Source organism: Pipistrellus hanaki (assembly GCF_964339955.1).
Source record: "Pipistrellus hanaki genome assembly, chromosome: 9".
In the NCBI taxonomy this organism is placed as follows: Eukaryota; Metazoa; Chordata; class Mammalia; order Chiroptera; family Vespertilionidae; genus Pipistrellus; species Pipistrellus hanaki.
In genome coordinates this window covers 40,130,422-40,151,016 of record NC_140511.1, presented here as the reverse complement: position 1 = coordinate 40,151,016, position 20,595 = coordinate 40,130,422, and the positions used below count along the sequence as shown (strand labels likewise).

The following is a 20,595-nucleotide window of genomic DNA, read 5'->3' as shown; positions in this document are numbered from 1 at the left end:
CAGGGGCTCAGAAGAAACCAAACCTGGTGACACACTGGTCTTGAAGTTCTAGCCTCCATAAGTGTGAGGAAATAAACTTTTGTTGCTTAAGCCACCAGCCTATGATATTTTGTTATGGCAGCTTTAGTTTATTCATGCAACTACTGAAAATCAGAAGGTATCTAGAATACAGCCCTCAGACTTCTTAACAGCCAGTAGAGTGATCTTCTTAAGATTCATATAACTCAGAGTTACTTGAGAATTCTCTTCCCCTCAAGAGATTTGGACAATCTTGGTTTGAACCTTCAGTTTCACAGTATAAATGACTTCCATTTAATTTATTCAAATTTCTAAACGTATTTTTTTCAGAGTCCCTGTGGATCTATTCCTGACTCTTAAGTATTGTATTGTTCAATCATCTACCACTGCTGTATAGCATCTCAGGATCTTCACCACCATTCACAAGATATTAAATTAATTCATGATTTTGTGACTGTTTTACTTAAGGTTCCAGAAACTGTGAAAGAAAATAGTATCAGGTACTGCACAGTCCTCTGCCTTCTAGTTGGTTTTCCTTTTGACACTGAACTGGCTTCCCAAAGCAGTAACCATGTGATTATCGCCACAACCTTTTGAAAGTTAAATCTAATATAGCTTCCCCTTCTCTTACTGGATCTATCTCCCTTCCTCAGCACCTGAGTTCTGCTTAATAATAAATTATTCCGTTATTCCCTCCCTTCTACACAGAAACCTAGCATATTGCTCCCTTGTTTGAAACTCATTTGCCATCTCCTGACTGCTTATATGCAGAGCCTAGACTCTAGTCCATCATTTCAGGATCTCTGCAGTGTTCTCCCCCCCCCCCCCCGCCTCCAACACACATTACCCACTATTGGTGTCAATAGCTCTACTTTTGTCTGCTTCTTCACTGTTCTCTGTGGGCCAACCCTCTGCTCTCTGGAGTCAACCTCCATTTTTTTCAATTATCTTCAGCCCTTCGCAGGGTGTTTGGCACAAAGTGAGAACTCAAGAACTGTGTAATGAATAAAGTTTTGAAGAAATAAAAAATAAATACCATGTTCAACATCTCCTATGGGGTCTCTGCTTAGAGAATGAAGCCCAAAATGCGCCCGATGTCAAGGGCCCTCCAGAATCTGTGCCCAGCTACACTTCTCAATTTTCCCTGGTCCCCACCCCTCCATATGACTCCCTCAGCATTTGTCAGTGACATGAAAAGCAGACCCCACATTCTCTAGAGCACACATGTCAAACACAAGGCCCGCGGGCCAAATCTGGCCCGCCAGGCCTTGCAATGTGGCCAGCACCGCGCTGTCATCACTGCACTCCGCTGCGTTCCATCACAATGACGCGCGGTGACATAGGAGGCTTGTGATCTCGCCGGCCGCCTCGCCGGCCGCTGTACTTGCTATCTACAATATTACGCATGCGCATAGATAACAAGTCACGAGAGATTCAGGAGGCGTGACCTATAGTACGGCATCCAATGTGGTTGTGCGGGTGGCAGAGCAGAGAAGAGAGTGAGTGTGCGGGCATAAAAAATACACAGCAGAAGCTGCCAGTTCCTGGCATAAAGTGCAGGCATAAAAATCGCAACAGAATCTGCTATCTGTACCCAGCCAGGCATTTATTGACTGACTTTTTTTTTCTCCACTCCATCTGCCAAATCAAGCTATCCCTGTGTAGTTTTCAACTTTTTCCTTCTAACGCAGATTTCCAATAAACTACATCTTTTACTGCCAATATTGATCCCAAAATGTCCAGGAAAAGAAAAGTTGACGGTGAAGGCAGACAATTTAATGACAAATGGGAAAATGAATACATGTTTGTGCTTAGAGAGGGCAAACCAGTGTGTATATTGTGTTATGAGACAGTGTCGGTGATGAAAGAGTACAATATACGTCGTCATTTTGACACCAAACATAATGTTAAGTATGGCAAATATGAGGCGGAGCTTGAAGATGGCGACCGAACAGACGGACTTGTTCTGACCCCGGTCCCAAAACAGATAGAAGCAACATCTGAGTCGCTCAGGGAATGTTGATTAGCAGCTAAGGGGCAGCGGATCACTCTAGGAAGGTAAGGAAGTGTCCGCTGGACAATTTTTCCTGACCAAGCGGCCAGCACTCCCGACTTCTCCCGGAGCTCCGGGCTCAGCGCAAAGGCGGCGCCACCCTACCAGGAAGGGAGCAGCTTCTCTGAGGCCTGGAAAACCCACAGCCGAGGAGTCCATCGAGCACCTGTGGCGCCCCGATCGGAGCAAGCGGGTGGATTCAAGGAAGCTCTTCAACCACCCACAGAAAGGTCAGAGTTTGCGTGGCTAGGCTGAGAGTTCAGGCTGCGATAGCGCCATTGCTCCAGCGAGGCCCCGCCCCCAGAGCGGCCCTGAGCGCGCCACCAGGAGCGCCGCGAGGCCCGGCCCCAGTGCGGCCCAGAGCACCGCGGCCCGGAGCGCCGCGAGGCCCCGCCCCCAGAGCGGCCCTGAGCGCGCCACCAGGAGCGCTGTGAGGCCCCGGCCCCAGAGCGGCCCAGAGCACCGCGGCCCGGAGCGCCGCGAGGCCCCGCCCCCAGAGCGGCCGTGGCCCCGCCTATATTGTAGCCCGGGAGAGCTGCGAGGGCCCGCCCCCAGAGAGAAAGAGGGCCAGAGCAACCAAAGTCTGGGAGGTCAAACCAGTAACACTGACACCTAAGGGCTGAACTACAAACTGCCTTTTTTTTTTTTTTTTTTTTTTTTTTTTTTTTCTTTTTTCTTTTTCTTTTTCTTTTAATTAATCAAAAATAAATAAATGGACACAAATAACTAAGATATAGCCTGCCTAAAATTAAGGACTACCTTACAAAACTGAGGTGCAGTGGAAAGCTGGGAACTGCAAGACTCTCTGATCCAAGAACCAGGCATACCAAATACAATAACAGAGGAAGTGATTGAACTCTACTGGACAATTTTATGCTAATTATACTATTCTTTATTTTATTTTCATTTTTTACATTTTTTATTTAATTTTCATTTTTTACATCTTTTACTTCAGAAACGATTTTTTTTCTTTTTTCCTTACTTGATTTTACCTTTTCAATTATTACATTTTTCAATCTCTATCTTCACTATTACTACTGCTATTTTGCAATTTTTTTTTCTTTTTCTTTTCCTCCCCAGTACCATTTTACTTCGTCTTTATTTTACATTGGGAGTAACCTTCATTCTATTTTAATCTCTACTATAGCATCATTCAACCCTATCTCAATTCGACCTTTACCCCATCACTCTCTTACTAAACTTTAACCTTTTAGTCTCCAGTTTATCCTATCCCTTTCCGGCTTTAGTTTTTCCTCTATTCTTTCTGTATACCCCCTGCTAAAGCTCTCACTATACTCATAGATCTAAGTTCCAACCCCTGATACAAGTGTATAAATATCACTCTCTGCACTATATTAACTAGTTAAAAAAAACACAAAAAAAAAAACGGTTCTACTTTCTATCCTTTTCTCATTGTTTGAGTGAAGGTTGATTATTGTGAATATTGGTGCTTTTCAGTGAAATTGTTATGCTTATTCCAGTGTTGTTATTGTTGCTTTGTAATTTTTTTTAAATCCTCTGTTTTTGTTTGTTTCTTTGACTTCTGTATATCATAACCTTACTTAATAATAGTGGATATTGTATTGTAGTTTGTATTAATCTCCAAGTATTGTTACCGGCATTGGCTGGGCTCAGTGGTTGATCTATGGCAATTTTCTCCACATATATATAGTTTGTTTCCCATTTTTTTAGTTTGCTTCTTCTCTCTCTCTCTCTCTCTCTCTCTCTCTCTCTCTCTCTCTCTTTCTCTCTCTCTCTTCTTTTTCTCCCTGTTTTCTAACTTCATTTTGTCATTACTTTATTTCTTCTTTGACTTTTTTTTTTTTTTTTTAATTTTTCTTTATTTTATTTTTACCTTCCTTCCTTCCTTCTCTCCTATACCCTAATTTGCCTATCGCTAGGGGTTACCTTTATTAGAGGTTATTAATATTGTAAATACATTCCTGTTAAGTGCCTCTCGTGTTGTACATGGTAGTGTTGTATTTTGCACCTATAAATTAACGCAAGAGAAAGAACACCACATAACCAGACATCCTGAAAAGAGATACCATGGGAAGACAAAGAAACACCCCACAAATGAAAGAAAAGCAGGCATCACCAGAAAAGGAAGTAAACGAGCCAGAGGCAAGCAGCCTACCAGAGCAAGAGTTCAGAATAATGATTATTGGTTGGCTAAAAAGAATGGAAGAGAAATTTGACAATAACCAAGAAGAAATGAGGAAGAACCATCAGGAATTGAGGAAGAACCAAGAAGAAATGAAAAATGACATCGCTACCATGAAGAACTCAATAGAAAGCATCAAGAGTAGACTAGATGAAGCGGAAGACCGCATCAGTGAGCTAGAAGACAAGATGGAAAAAAATACCCAATTAGAGCAGCTTCTAGAAAAAAAGATTAAAAAGCAGGAGGAGAGCCTACGGGAGCTTTGGGACATTACAAAACAAAATAATATTCGAATAATAGGGGTTCCAGAAGGAAAGGAAACTGAGGTAGACGTGGAAAAAGTATTTCAAGAAATAATGACAGAAAACTTTCCTGAGATAGAGAAGAAAAAACCCACACAAATCCAAGATGCTCGCAGAGTCCCAAGCAAAATGAATCCCAGAAGACAGACGCCAAGGCACATTATAATTAAAGTGGCAAACAACAACGACAAAGTAAGAATCTTAAAAGCAGCCAGAGAGAGACAGAAAGTTACTTACAAAGGAACCCCCATCAGACTAGCAACTGATTTCTCAACAGAAACATATCAGGCCAGAAGGGAATGGGATGAAATATACAAAGTCATGCAAAGGAAGGGTTTGAATCCAAGAATACTGTACCCAGCAAGACTATCAATCAAAATTGAAGGGGAAATCAGGAGCTTCACAGACAAAAAAAGACTGAAGGAATTTATCTCCACCAAACCAGCAATGCAAGAAATGCTAAAGGGTCTACTGTAAAAATAAAGAAATAGAAATTGAAGAAGGAACATGGGTATAGAATAAAAATGCCATCAAATGAGTACCTATCAATAATAACCTTAAATGTAAATGGATTAAATGCTCCAATCAAAAGACATAGGGTGTCAGATTGGATAAGAAAACAAGACCCTTACATCTGTTGCCTACAAGAAACCCACCTCAGAAAAAAAGATGCACACAGACTGAGGGTGAAGGGATGGAAAAAAGTTTTCCAGGCAAATGGAAAGGAAAGAAAAGCTGGGGTAGCAATACTTATATCTGACAAATTAGATCTCAGAGTGAAGGACATAACAAGAGATAATGAAGGTCACTTCATAATACTAAAGGGTACAATCCAACAAGAAGAAATAACCCTGGTAAATATATATGCACCCAATACAGGAGCACCCAAATACATAAAAAAACTGCTGGAGGACATTAAGGGAGAGATTAATAGCAATACAATCATAGTAGGAGATTTTAATACCCCACTGTCACCCTTCGACAAATCATCTAAACAAAAAAGCAGCAAAGAAATATCAATCCTAAACGACTCACTAGACCAGATGGAATTAATTGACATCTTTAGAACATTCCACCCCAAAGCCACAGAATATACATTCTTCTCAAGTGCACATGGGACATTCTCAAAGATAGACCACATTTTGGGACATAGGCAGAGTCTATTCAAATTCAAGAAGATAGAAATCATATCAAGCATCTTCTCAGACCATAGTGGCATAAAACTGGAAATTAATTACAATAAAAATAATCCAAAGAAATCAAATACATGGAGACTAAACAACATGCTATTAAACAAGGACTGGGTTACCAGAGAAATCAAGGAAGAAATTAAAAACATCCTGGCAACAAATGACAATGAAAACACAACAATCCAAAATCTATGGGACACAGCAAAAGCAGTTTTGAGAGGGAAGTTCATATCCTTACAAGCCTATTGCAAAAAACTAGAAAAAATGGTAACAGATGAACTAACTCTACAACTCAAAGAGTTAGAAAAAGAGCAACAAGAAAAGCCCAGTGTAAGCAGAAGGAAGGAAATAACAAAAATCAGAGCACAGATAAATGACATAGAGACCAAAGAAACAATACATAAGATCAACAAAACCAAGAGCTGGTTCTTCGAAAGGATAAACAAGATTGATGGACCTCTAGCCAGGCTAACCAAGAAACAAAGAGAGAGGACCCAAATAAACAAAATCAGAAATGAAAGAGGTGAAATAACAACAGACCCCACCGAAATACAACAGATTGTTACAAAATACTACGAACAACTCTATTCCAACAAACTAAACAACCTGGAGGAAATGGACATATTCCTAGAAAAATACAAACTGCCAAAACTCAATCAGGAAGAATCTAAAAATCTCAATAGACCAGTGACGTGTGAAGAAATTGAAACCGTCATCAAAAAGCTTCCAGCAAACAAAAGCCCAGGGCCAGATGGCTTCACAGGAGAGTTTTACCAAACATTCAAGGAAGAACTAAAACCTATCCTCCTCAGACTATTCCAAAAAATCCAAGAGGAAGGAACACTTCCGAACTCCTTCTATGAAGCCAACATCACCCTAATACCAAAACCAGATAAAGACAACTCAATGAAAGAAAATTACAGGCCAATATCCCTCATGAACATAGATGCCAAAATCCTCAACAAAATTCTAGCAAATCGACTCCAGAAGAACATCACAAAGATCATACACCATGACCAAGTAGGATTTATTCCAGGAATGCAAGGATGGTACAATATCCGCAAATCAATAAACGTGATACATCACATAAACAAATTGAAAGATAAAAATCATATAGTCATATCAATTGACGCAGAAAAAGCATTTGACAAAATCCAACACCCTTTCCTGTTAAAAACTCTTAAAAAAGTGGGAGTACAAGGATCATACCTCAACATAATAAAAGCTATATATGATAAACCCACAGCCAACATTATACTCAATGGGCAAAAACTAAAACCATTCCCTCTAAGAACAGGAACAAGACAGGGATGCCCACTCTCGCCACTCCTGTTTGACATAGTTCTGGAAGTACTAGCCATTGCAATTAGACAAGAGGAGGAAATAAAAGGCATCCAAATTGGAAAAGAAGAAGTAAAGTTATCCTTATTTGCAGATGACATGATATTGTACATAAAAAACCCAAAAGACTCCATTAAAAAACTAATTGACTTAATAAATGAATTTGGCAACGTAGCAGGATATAAAATTAATGCCAAGAAATCCATGGCATTTCTATACACCAATAGTGAAACTACAGAAACAGAGGCTAAAAAAGCAATTCCATTCACCATCGCATCAAAAAAATTAAGATACCTAGGAATAAATTTAACTAAAGAAATAAAGGACTTATTTGCGGAAAACTACACAACACTGAAAAAAGAGATAGAGGAAGATGTAAGGAGATGGAAGAACATACCATGTTCATGGATTGGTAGGATCAACATCATCAAAATGTCCATACTTCCTAAAGCAATCTATAGGTTCAATGCACTCCCCATTAAAATACCAACGACATATTTCACTGACCTAGAAAGAACTCTCCAAAAGTTCATTTGGAACAATAAAAGACCCCGAATAGCCACAGCGATTCTGAGAAAGAAGAGTAAAGTAGGAGGGATCTCAATACCAGACTTCAAACTATACTACAAAGCCACTGTTCTCAAAACAGCCTGGTACTGGCACAAGAACAGACAAATAGATCAATGGAATAGAATTGAGAACCCAGATATCAACCCAAATCACTATGCTCAATTAATATTTGACAAAGGAGGTACGAATATACAATGGAGTCAAGACAGTCTCTTCAATAAATGGTGTTGGGAAAATTGGAAAGACACATGCAAAAGAATGAAACTAGATCACCAACTTACACCATTCACAAGGATAAACTCAAAATGGATACAGGACTTAAACATCAGACGGGAAACCATAAAAATACTAGAAGCATCCACAGGTAGCAAAATCTCAGACGTATGCCAAAATAACTTCTTCACTGATACTGCCCCTAGGGCAATGGAAGCTAAAGAGAAAATAAACAAATGGGACTACTTCAAAATAAAAAGCTTTTTTACAGCAAAAGAAACCATCAATAAAACAACAAGAAAGCCCACGGTGTGGGAGATCATATTTGCAAATATTACCACTGATAAAGGTTTAATCTCCAACATTTACAGACAGCTTATACAACTAAATAAAAGGAAGATGAATGATCCAATTAAAAAATGGGCAATGGACCTAAACAGAATATTTTCAAAAGAAGACAGAAGGAAGGCCAAAAGGCACATGAAAACATGCTCAAAGTCACTAAGTATCCGAGAGGTGCAAATCAAAACAACAATGCGGTACCATCTCACACCTGTCAGAATGGCCAACATCAACAAATCAACAAACGACAAGTGTTGGCGAGGTTGCGGAGAAAAAGGAACTCTCGTGCACTGCTGGTGGGAATGCAGACTGGTGCAACCACTGTGGAGAACAGTGTGGAGTTTCCTCAAAAAACTGAAAATGGAACTCCCATTTGACCCAGTAATCCCACTTCTAGGAATATATCCCAAGAAACTAGAAACACCAATCAGAAAGGATATATGCACCCCTATGTTCATAGCAGCACAATCTACAATAGCCAGAATTTGGAAACAGCCTAGGTGCCCGTCAGCAGATGATTGGATCCAAAAACTATGGTACATCTACACAATGGAATACTATGCTGCCATAAAGAAGAAGGAATTCTCATCATTTGCAGCAACCTGGATGGAATTGGAGAGCATCATGCTGAGTGAAATAAGCCAATCAACGAAAGAGAAACACCACATGACCTCACACATCGGTGGATGATAAAGATCTTTATAAACTGATGAACCAAGAGACAGATATAGAGAAAGTAAAGCAACAGGCAGACTGTCAAATTACAGTGGGGAGGGTAGGGATATCAGGGGGAGATAATAGATCAACCGAAGGACTTGTATAAATGCATATAAGTACAACCAATGGACATAAAACTATGGGGAGGGAGGGGATGTGTGGGAGGGAGGGAGGGGGGCAATAAAAAAAAAAATCAAGAAAATATGTAAAAAATAAATAAATAAATAAAAAAAAAAAAAAAAAAAAAAAAAAAGTATGGCAAATATACTTTGGAAGAAAAGCATAAAATTGTTAAAGAACTAAAAGGCAAACTACAATCACAGCAGCAAATGTTTACAAAGGCTACAGCGAAAAATGATGCTGCAGTGAAAGCAAGCTTTATAGTGGCTGAAGAAATTGCCCGTACTTCAAGGTGTTTTTCAGAGGGTGCCTTTTTGAAGCAATGCATGCTAAAAGTGTGTGAGCAAGTATGCCCAGACCAGATACAGAGTTTTCAAAATGTCAGTTTGTCAAGAAACACCATTGCAGATAGACTTCAAGAACTCTCAGGAAATCTATCATCACAGCTGGCCAAACAGGCATGCAGTTATCTCGCTTTTTCACTTGCTATCAATGAAAGCACAGACAACACTGATACAGCGCAGCTGTCCATCTTTATACGTGCTACGAAGACCGACCTCTCTGTCACTGAGGAACTTTTGGATGTAGCTGCCATGCATGGGACGATGACTGGTAGAGATATATTTGAGGCTGTGGAGAAATCTATAAATAATTTTAAATTACCCTGGGAAAAGTTGGTGGGGCTAACTACTGATGGCGCACCTTCAATGTGCGGAGAAAAGAAAGGCTTGGTTGGACTAATGAAGGAAAGAATGCAAAAAGGTCACTGCCACACACCCTTGATTACTTATCATTGCATTATCCACCAAGAGGCTATGTGTGGAAAAGTTCTGGACATGAATGACATAATGACCACAGTCATTAAAACTATTAACTTTATACGGGCACGTGGCCTGAATCATCGCCAGTTCCAGCAGTTTTTATAGGAGGTGGGTGCAGAGCATGGAGACGTGCCATACCACACAGAAGTAAGATGGCTGAGCAAGAGCGCAGTCCTCAAAAGATTTTTTGAGCTCAGAGAACAAATTGCTCTTTTCATGGAAAGTAAAGGAAAGCCCTTGCCTTAACTGTCGGATCCCGCCTGGCTATGTGATTTTGCTATGATGTGTGACATATGCGAGCATCTCGCCCAACTGAATCTGAAGCTGCAGGGACGCAAACAAGTCATCACGAAGATGTCTGACATGATCACAGCATTCCAGCGTAAACTTCAACTATGGAAGTCCCAACTGGAACAGGACAATCTTGCCCACTTTCCCGTTTGTTTGAGTATCTCAACTACTATTTCTGGTACTTTTCCTTGCAGTCGGCTGGCTACCAAAGTTAGCCGTTTACTAAGTGAATTTGAGTGGCGCTTCTCTGACTTTAGAACACAGCACTCAGGCTTTGACATCTTTGCCAATCCTTTTACAGTTGATGTCAACAATGTGCCCCATCACCTTCAGATGGAGATAATCGAGCTTCAGTCTGACAGTGGCCTGAAATCAAGGTTTCAGGATGTTGAAATTGAGGACTTCTACCCTCTACTGGCCCCTGACTCAATGCCAGAGCTCCGACTTCATGCTGCCCGTATTCTATCCATGTTCGGGAGCACCTATCTTTGTGAACAGATGTTTTCAATAATGAATCTGAACAAAAACAAGCACAGATCACGCATTACCGATGACAACCTCCATGCTGTTTTGCGGGTTGCTACAGCCCAAGAAATAAAACCAAACATTGACTCATTGATCCGGGGAAAACGGTGTCAGACATCTAGCCAGAAAACAAAACAATGAGCATTTTAGGTACATTCCAATATTACTGTTTTGCTTGATACCAATATTACTGTTTTGCTTGATAGCATGTGAGTTGGTTAACAGCACTGTTAAGGAAAAGATTGTTCCACTCATTTTAAATTCACATTTCTGGTTAACATTGTCAGTTTATGACTGTTCAGTAAACCATTCGGCCCGAGATTTAAGCTGGATTTTAGATTTTGGCCCCTTCTCTGATTGAGTTCGACACCCCTACTCTAGAGTAATGGGTAGCAGTGAGGTAGGCCCCCAACTTTACCTGTGTAACTGCTGGTTCTTTCGAAGACTTGTTCTCTTAGGTCCTCTTTCCACCTGGAAGGAAGCAGACTATCCATGAATCTTGGATAACAATATAATAATCCAAAAATAACAATAATCCAAGGTAGTGGCCAAAAATCACAATAACCCAAGGCAGTAGTCAAAAAAGAACAATAATCCAAGGCAGTAGCCAGAAAAGAAACATTATCCAGTAAAATTCTCATTTCAGCAGAGGATTTGTAGTTTTCCCTTTGAAGGGTAACTCACAAATGAAGAAATGGTTGGCATGATTAGGTCTATATAACCATGGTCTCCTCTAGCTAAAATTCTTCTAGTTGGATATTTCCTCTCTCACCTTGAAACTTGTAACCATGTAGCACTATCCCTGCATGGATTCTGGCATGCCATTTTCTTAGATGAAGACTATGGTCTAGAAAAGGACAATGATTTCCCCAGGGTCACCCTGCAACTAAGGGAAAACCCAGGGCTAAAACCCAGGCTTTCAGGTTTGTGAACTTGCTGTTTACACAGCATCCTGCTATGTCCAGCTTTGTGGAAGGTGGGAAGATGGAGGCATTTGTTCGTGACAACCTTCAGCTCCGTCCTCTCCCAAGTGATCCACACTGAATCTGTGGTCACTGAGCATCAGTGACCATCCTTATCCCTAGACTATTGTCTTATGCTGAGGAGGGGGAAGGACTGTGATGAGCTGCAGGTAACATGAGAAGAAATGAAGGGTTCAGATTACTAACTCTGTCTTCCTGAGAACTTTCCATGAGAGATGGATTTTAGGAAAAGTGTTAACTGTTTTTTTTTGTTGTTGTTGTTGTTTTTTTCCCCCTCAACTTCTCGAACCATTTGTATTTTCATTTTAGGAAAAATTCATTTAAAACCACAAACATATGCTTACCAATGAAAATAAAATATGGCGATAATGAAAACTGCAGAAACACAATCCAGGAGAACCCACAGGAACACATAGTACTTAGGTGTCTGCAAAGTAGAAAACAAACTACAGTCCACGAACTGTTGGAAGGGATTTTAGGTCAGATGGGCCAAGCCCCTTGCTCTGCTGCCAGGGCTGGGGATGGAGTGGAGGGGAACAAACCAGAAGGAAGCTGTTTGATGGGTGATCTCACACACACACAATACCTGCTGCTATCCTAACAATCACCCTTCCAAGTGGGGAGTGGCTCTACAAGGGATGAAACTTCACACTCTTCATTTCCCTTGACATGCAACACAGAGGCCTGAGGGAGTCCCAGAGAAATCACATGGCAAGTCGGCTCTGGACCTAGGACCGTAGTCCATGTCCCAGCCCTCTGTGTTTCCATAGCACGGCTTCTCAAGCCTGGCTGTGCATCCAAATCCACCTGGGCAGCTTTCAGTAGTACCGGTTCCTGGGTCTCCCTACAGACCTCAGCAATTAGAACTCCTGCATTTTTATCAAGTTCCCAGATGATACTGAAGCACCTCATCTGTGAGCCAGCAGTTAGGGATCTTTGTTCTATATCACCATGCTTCAAGTAAGTAGGTTGAAATTATAATTCGTCCTTACCTAGCATGTCCCCTGCTCCACACTCCTTGCCTGAATCATCTCATGCTACAACTCCAGCTCCTGGGGCCTCTTGTGTGAGCTTTCTAATTCCCTGGTTTGATCCTCCCTTTCTTCCTCCATGTTCCCCCTCCAATTTACTTCATGCTACTGGGGATGGCACTTTTTATTCTTTCTTAGGCCATTCCCCAACCTATCCCAAGGTCTTTCCTTTGATTGAATAATGATATTAATAAAAACACTAATGATCATGATAATAATAAGAACAACTAACTATTAGTGAACATTTACAGGAGCTAAGGAAGTGTTCTAAGCACTTTAAGGATATTTTCACATCTAATTTTCACACCAGCCCTAGACAAGTGTAGTAGAAGCTCTTAACTAACTTCCACTAAACTAAGGCTCTTAACACCTTCTGGAAACCAGACTGACTGATGCACTGGCCTAATCCAGGATGCCCACCCCATGAGCATCACCAAGCAAAACCAAGAATAAGTTGTTCTTGTGCCTCAAATGGCTTAGAACAGTTGTATTTATTGTTTTAATTATGCAGTATAATAAAATGTTATTTAAATCTGTAAAATTTAGTGAAAATAAAAGTATACAATGTGACTTTGCTATTCCTCCCCAACAAGAGGTGAAGTCTGTTTCTGCCCTCATTCACCTTGAATCTGGACTTGACCATGTAATTTTCTTTGGTCAATAGAACATTTCCAAGTTCACTGTAGGATCTGTGTGATAGAAAGAAGAAAGCTACAGCTCCAAAATCATAGATGTCTCTGCTTTTAAGTAGCTCCCCAAGCAACTACACAGTGGGTGATGTACAGGTGGGTAGGGGATATGAAATCCTAGTATACCAGCCTTGGAAGAACAATCTGGAAGTCAGCTCACCATGGAGTAGTGTGGGTAATTTATCTGCCTCAGGAGCTCAATGTTGTCTGTGGTCACCGAGTTAATCCTGGAGCACCAGGCCAGTGAGAAGAGCCAAGGCTCATTGATGATATATAAGTTGATGATGAAGTTAGCTGCTTTATAATCACTGGAACAAAAACAGAACCCATAGGAGATTTAGATTTAATCTTCCCCTCATCATCTAAAAAGGGAAAAGCTACCAGGTTTGTGAAAAGCTGCTGCTTAAATTACTAGAAGCAGCTGGTCCTGAAACAACTTATGATATGACATGAAGAACGGGCTCCTGTAGGAATGAGATATAAAGGAATGGATTCAAAACCTCTACTTCTGCACCAACAGTGGTATGTTAGTAAACTGGATGGACTAAGGCAGTGGTCGGCAAGCTCATTAGTCAATAGAGTCAAATTATCAACAGTACAACGATTGAAATTTCTTTTGAGAGCTGAAAACCAACTTCTGCTCATGAAGTTTCAATCGCGCTGTACATGCTCGCCCGCACGTGGTATTTTGTGGAAGAGCCACAATCAAGAGGCCAAAGAACTACATGTGGCTCACGAGCACAGTTTGCTGACCACTGGCGTAAGGGAAAGCAAAGAAAGAGAAAAGTCCTATTTGTAGTATTTGCTAATTTCTATGGTGTAAATACTCCAACCATAGCCAATTTCAAAATACCACTGGTAAAAACAAGTTTGCAGAATTTCTGAATATCTACATGAATAAAAGAGACACATGCAAATTGACCATCACTCTGCCACACTCACCAGCCAATCAGGAGCAAGTATGCAAATTACTCCAACAAAGATGGCGGTGGCCATGGAGCTGGACTGAACAGGAGGCTTGGGTTGTCCCGGCGATGGAGAAAGCCAAGCTTCTCACTCACCTTAGCTGGTCCTGGCCTCAGCTCAAGGCTACAAAGTTTCAATTATTGAAGATAAATCCCACATACCTGCTTCCTGCTCACCCTGGCCTCCATTTAAGGAAGCATTGGAAAAAAGAAAAGAAAAAAGTAGGGACTGGGCGCCTGGATCGCTAGGGGGGTGGCCAAACTGAAAACAGCCCTCAGCCCCTCACCCAGGCTGGCCACTCCCCCATGGGGTGACGGTTCACACTGGAGGGGCTTGACCAGCCTGCAAACAGCCATCAGCCCCTCACCCAGGCTGACCATGCTCCCCCAGAGGGAACCCTCATCCCATGGGGGCATGGCCGGTCTGCAAACCACCACAGGCCCCTCACCCAGGCCACCCCACACCCCAAAGGAACCCCCACACTGACCTGGGACACCCTTCAGGGCAAACAAGTGGACCCCCTCCTGTGCACCAGGCCAAAGGATAATATGATAATTAGACTGGGAGACTTTCCGGGAGATCTTCTGGATGTTCTTCTAGACAAAGCCATGTTGGTGGGGCTGAGGTAGAGGTGGTTAGAGGCCAAGAGGGGAGGGTAGTTGTAGATGATCAGGCTAGTGGGGGCAGGGCCATTGAGGGTAAGCAGACCAGCAGGGGCGCTAGTTGGGAGCGAACAGGCCATCAGTGGGGTCAGCTGGAGGTGATCAGGACAGCAGGGGTGGGGCAGTTTGGACTGAGCAGGTCAGCAGACAGAGTGGTGATGGGCAATCAGGCAGGCAGGCAGGCAGGTGAGTGGTTAGGAGCCAGCAGTCCCAGATTGCAAGAGGGATGCCAGTTTAGGCCCGATCCCTGTAAATTGGCAGGACATCCTTCAAGGGGTCTCAGATTGGAGAGGGCGCAGGCTGGGCTGAGGGCCTCCCTCTCCCTTACTCCCTCCCCCATGTACAAATTTCATGTACTGGGCCTCTAGTTTAATAGGCTCCCCAAAGCTGATATGAGCCAATTCCAGCACACTATTGGGTAGCAGCTATACTTACTTCCATCAGAACATTTACCACCTGCTCTCTTATGGGTCTTCTTTACTTGAGCGTAAAAGCAAATTAAAGGCAGAGACAGTATCTTATTCACCTTTGTATATCTAGGACCTAGCATAAGACTTGCCTTCATAAACAGTAATTGAAGGAATGAATAAATGAATTCCAATTTGGTTAATATTTAAATCTCAAATATAAAGATATTTTATAAACATTGAATAGAGGGAATGAAACTCAATTTTCCCCAATACAGTAAATGCCAGTAGATACTTGTGCACTGTCTTCAGAAACAGGAAGAAACTAACTAGAGAAATAGATAGTAATTCTAATCAGGTTGTCATTTTCAGGGATTAAACTTCTCAGAAAATACACCACGTATAGCACATTGAAAACAACTCCACACAGCCTGGGTCTGAATCTCACCTCTGTCATATGGAAAATTCTGTAAAATAAAAACAATACCACCACCTTTGCAGGGATATTTATTAATTATTACCCAATATGTGTCTTAAGACAATTCTACATATCACCTAAAGATAAATAAAAAAAATAGAATAGTAGTTAAAAGCTACTTTTTATTTCTTTCGAAACCAACACACACACACAAAAAAAAACAATCACATTTTCTTTTGGTAATAATGAACAGATAGAAACTCAAATTAAAAACACAGTACCATTAATAATCATTCCAAAGAAAATTAAATAATTAGTTATCTTAACAAAGTAAGGACAGGATCTCTAAGCTGAAAACTACAAAATATTGATGAAAGTAATCAAAGCATATTTAAATAAACGGAGAGACATGTATTCATGGATTGAAAGACTCAACATCATAAAGATGTCAATTCTCAAATTGATCCACAGACTTAATGCAATTGCCATCAAAATCCCAACAAGGTTTTTTTTTAATACAATTTGGGCAGTTGGTTCTGAAATTTATATGTAAAGGCACAACCTCCAAGTAGCTAAAATTATCTTGAAAAGAAGATAATAAATTGAAAGAGAATCACTCTACCCAATATTAAAGGTTACTACAGAGCTATAGTAATTAAGAGGATATGTATTAGAGCAGTGTTTTTCAACCTTTTTTGGGCAAAGGCACACTTGTTTCATGAAAAAAATCACGAGGCACACCACCATTAGAAAATGTTAAAAAATTTAACTCTGTGCCTATATTGACTATATATAAAGTAATTCTCTTGAATAGGAATCAAATAAACACAAAGAAAGTATTTTATAATTACTTTATTATGAAATATTAAGTAAACAAAATAGTGAAAAATTATAAAATTCTTGTCTTGTCTGCACCTACGGCACACCAGGCAACACTAGTGTGCCGTGGAACAGCGGTTGAAAAACGCTGTATTAGAGAAGGGATAAACACACAGTTCAGTGGAACGTAGTTTAATACCCAGAAATAAACCCATCCAAATTTGCCCAAATGATCTTTGATAAAGATGAGAAAGTAATTCAATGAAATAACGAGGTGTGTTTTTTTAGTGGTGCTAGAGCAATTGGACAAGCATAGGCAGAAAGAAAGAAGAACCTTGACCTAACCACACAATTTATATAAAAATTAACTCAAAATGGATAACAGTCTTAAGTATAAAAAATATAAAACTTTCAGGGGGGAAAAAAACAGGAGAAAACCTTTGATATCTATAGGCTAGACTAGGGGTGTCGAACTCAATCAGAGAAGGGGCCAAAATCTAAAATCCAGCCTAAATCGCGGGCCAAATGGTTTACTGAACAGTCATAAACTGACAATGTCATAAACTGACAGCGGAGTGCAGTGATGACAGCGCGGTGCGGGCCACATTGTGCAAGGCCTGGCCAGCCGGATTTGGCCCGCGGGGCCTTGTGTTTGACACATGTGGGCTAGACAAATAGTCCTCAGACTTGACATTTAAAATATGATCCATAAAAGGGAAAAATGAATTGCATCATCAAAATTTACAATGTTTTGCTCTGTTGAAAACCCTGTTGAGAGGATCTCAGATGAGGCACAGACTTGGGCAAAATATTTGCAAACCACATATCCAACAAAGGATCAGTATCTATAATATATAAAAGAACTCTCAAAAGTAAAAACAAAACAAAAATCAAGCAATCAATTAGAAAAGATATGAAGAGAAAGAAGAGGATATATCAGTGGCCAATAGGCACATGATAAGATGTTCATTAACCATCAGAGAATAAAAATTAAACCATGATGAGTACACACTTCACTACACACTTAAAAGAAAGGCTACAATAACAATTAGTGGTAATGCCAAATATTAGTAAGGACGCAGAGACTCAGGAGCATCAGACATTGCTGGTAGGAATGTAAATGATATAGACCCTTTGAAAAAAGTTTGAGTTTCTTTTAAAACTAAAGAATTACCACACCCGTGAAATTATATTCTTGGGCATTTATCCATAGAAATGAAAACTTGTGTACACAGGAAGGGATTCTGTGAAGATGGCACAGAAGGAAGCACCAGGAACCTGTCTCCCCAACTAGACAATAACTGTGTTGGCAGAATCTCTAACTGTACAGTCTACTGAAGGTTTGCATCTTCCAGAGGAAGATTTGGATGGTAAATTATCAACTTTGATTAATTTAATCACTTAGCACATTGGCAGTTACCCATTCCCCCATACTCTAGATCCGTGGTCAGCAAACTGCGGCTCTTGAGCCACATGCAGCTCTTTGGCCTCTTGAGTGTGGCTCTTCCACCAAATACCACAGCCTGGACGAGTCTATTTTGAAGAAGTGGCATTAGAAGAAGTTTATGTTTAAAAAACTTGGCTCTCAAAAGAAATTTCAATCATCGTACTGTTGTTATTTTGCTCTGGTGACTAATGAATTTGCCCACCACTGCCCTAGACTCACCGCAGACAGCTACGCACAAGTTCCAGCAGCAGCCAAGGTGGGCAGGTCTGTGATAACGATCACTGACGCTTCTGATGAGAGAGGTGTGACAGAGAAGAGAGAAGCCCTAGTTGTTGCACCTCCCTCCCTCCACTGTTGCAAACCTTTTCCCTTCCAGCCAAGGTGACTTTCAGGGGATTTACAGGACCAGTGATCTTTCTTCCCCACATTTCATTTTTCTCTTTTTCTGGTTTTGGAACCCAGATATGTAATACTAGGGCATTCAAAAGCAACTGTATATATAGGGAAAATTAGAAAGTGACTGTGTATGTCCAGAGAAAGGCATAGAAGAAACCGGAGAAGACTTAAAGTTTATACCTAGGCTGACCCTTGGCACAGACAACCAATCAACAAACGAATGTGTACATAACGAAAAACAGAAACCCTGAAGAAGGGGGAGAACCTAAGGAAGGGGGAGAATCTGGAGTTACCAGATTATTAGATTCAAATGTTTTATTTTTATTTTTTTTAAATATATATTTTATTGATTTTTTACAGAGAGAAAGGGAGAGAGATAGAGAGCTAGAAACATCGATGAGAGAAAAACATTGACTAGCCGCCTCCTGCACACCCCCCACCGGAGATGCGCCCGCAACCAATGTACATGCCCTGGACCAGAATTGAACCCGGGACCCTTCAGTCCGCAGGCCGATGCTCTATCCACTGAGCTAAACCGGTCTCGGCAAATGTTTTATTTAAAAAAAAAAATCACAAACATACAAAGAAACAAGAAAGTAGGGTCCAGCCCAGATGGTGTTGCTCAGTGGTTGAATGTCAACCTATGAACCAGAAGGTCCCAGTTCAATTCCCAGTAAGGGCACATGCCTGGGTTATGGGCTCCACCCCCAGGGTGGGGTGTGCAGGAGGCAGCCAATCAATGATTCTCTCTCATCATTGATGTTTCTATCTTTCTCTCCCTTTCTCTGAAATCAATAAAAATACATTAAATAAAAATAAAATAAAGTAGGGTCTATTCAAGGACAAAAAAAAAAAAATCAGTAGAAACTGGCCCTAAAAAGAGTTGATGTCCTAACCAGTTTGGCTCAGTGGATAGAGTGTCAGCCTGCACACTGAAAGGTCCCAGATTTGATTCCGATCAAGAGCATGTACCTTGGTTGTGGGCACATTCCCAATAGTAGGTGTGCAGGAGGCAGGTGATTGATGTTTCTCTCTCATCAATGTTTCTAGCTCTCTATTCCTCTCCTTTCCTCTCTATAAAAAAATCAATAAAATCTTTTTTTTTTTAAAGAGTTGATGGCAGATATATTAGACAATGACTTTAAAACAACCATCTTAAATATAATTTAAAAAACTAAAGAAGATGTGGATAAAGTAAAAAAAAAAAAAAAAAAAGATAAAATAAAAATATTAATAAAAGGACAAAAAAACTAAAAAGAAACCAAAAGTAAATCCTGGAGCTGAAAATACAGTAATTAAAATAAAAACTTGACTATTAGCATTCAAAGACAAATATAAGCAGTCAGAATAAAGAATCAGTGAATTTTATAACAGGGCAATAGAAGTTAATGAGACTGAAAAAAAATTAAAGAAAAGTGAGCAGAGTCTGCAAGATCTGTTGTACATCATTAAATGGACCAATACATGAACTGTTATAGTCTCTGAAGGAGAAGAGAGAAAAGAGCAAATATCTGAAGAAATAATAGTTTAAATGAAAGACATGATTATAAACATTTAAGAAATTCAATGAATTCCAACTAAGTTGAATTCAGAGATCCACACAGAGACACATTTTAAACAAACTTTCAAAAGACAAAAGATAAAGAGAGAATTTCAAAAGCACCAATGCAGAAGTGACCTGTCACATACAAGGGGTCCACAATAAATATCTGATCATAAATTTTGAAGGCAGTGTGCCCACATATTCAGTGTTTAAAAAACTCTTTCAACCAAGAATCCTATATTCAGTAAGACTGTTCTTCAAAACTGAGGGAAAATTTGATAAATTCCTAGATAGACTAAAGCTGACATTACTAGATTATAGTTCATGGACACTAGGTCTGCCTTACAAGAAAAGATCAAGGGAGTCCTGCAAGGTGAAATGAAAAAGACACTAGATAGTTATTGTTTTGTATCATTTACTAAAAAAGGTTACATAAGAGAACTATGAACAATTGTTTCCAACAAATTGGATAACCTAGATGAAATGGACAAAATTCTAGAAACACAAAATCAACCAAGACTGAAACAAACAATCAACCAAACAACCAAGAAGTGCAATTTGGTTTCC

General features: G+C 40.3%; 1 protein-coding gene across 1 annotated transcript in view; it reads right to left on the bottom strand.

The window, feature by feature from the left end:
• Positions 1–11,990: 11,990 nt before the first annotated feature.
• Positions 11,991–20,595, bottom strand: part of GDPD4 (glycerophosphodiester phosphodiesterase domain containing 4) — a gene marked incomplete at both ends in the record, with an annotated part of 71,423 nt that continues 62,818 nt past the window's right edge. The window contains 2 exons of the mRNA XM_084894136.1: positions 11,991–12,110; positions 13,531–13,678. Coding sequence (XP_084750262.1) covers positions 11,991–12,110; positions 13,531–13,678 — 268 coding nt within the window. The remainder of the gene's footprint in view (positions 12,111–13,530; positions 13,679–20,595) is intronic.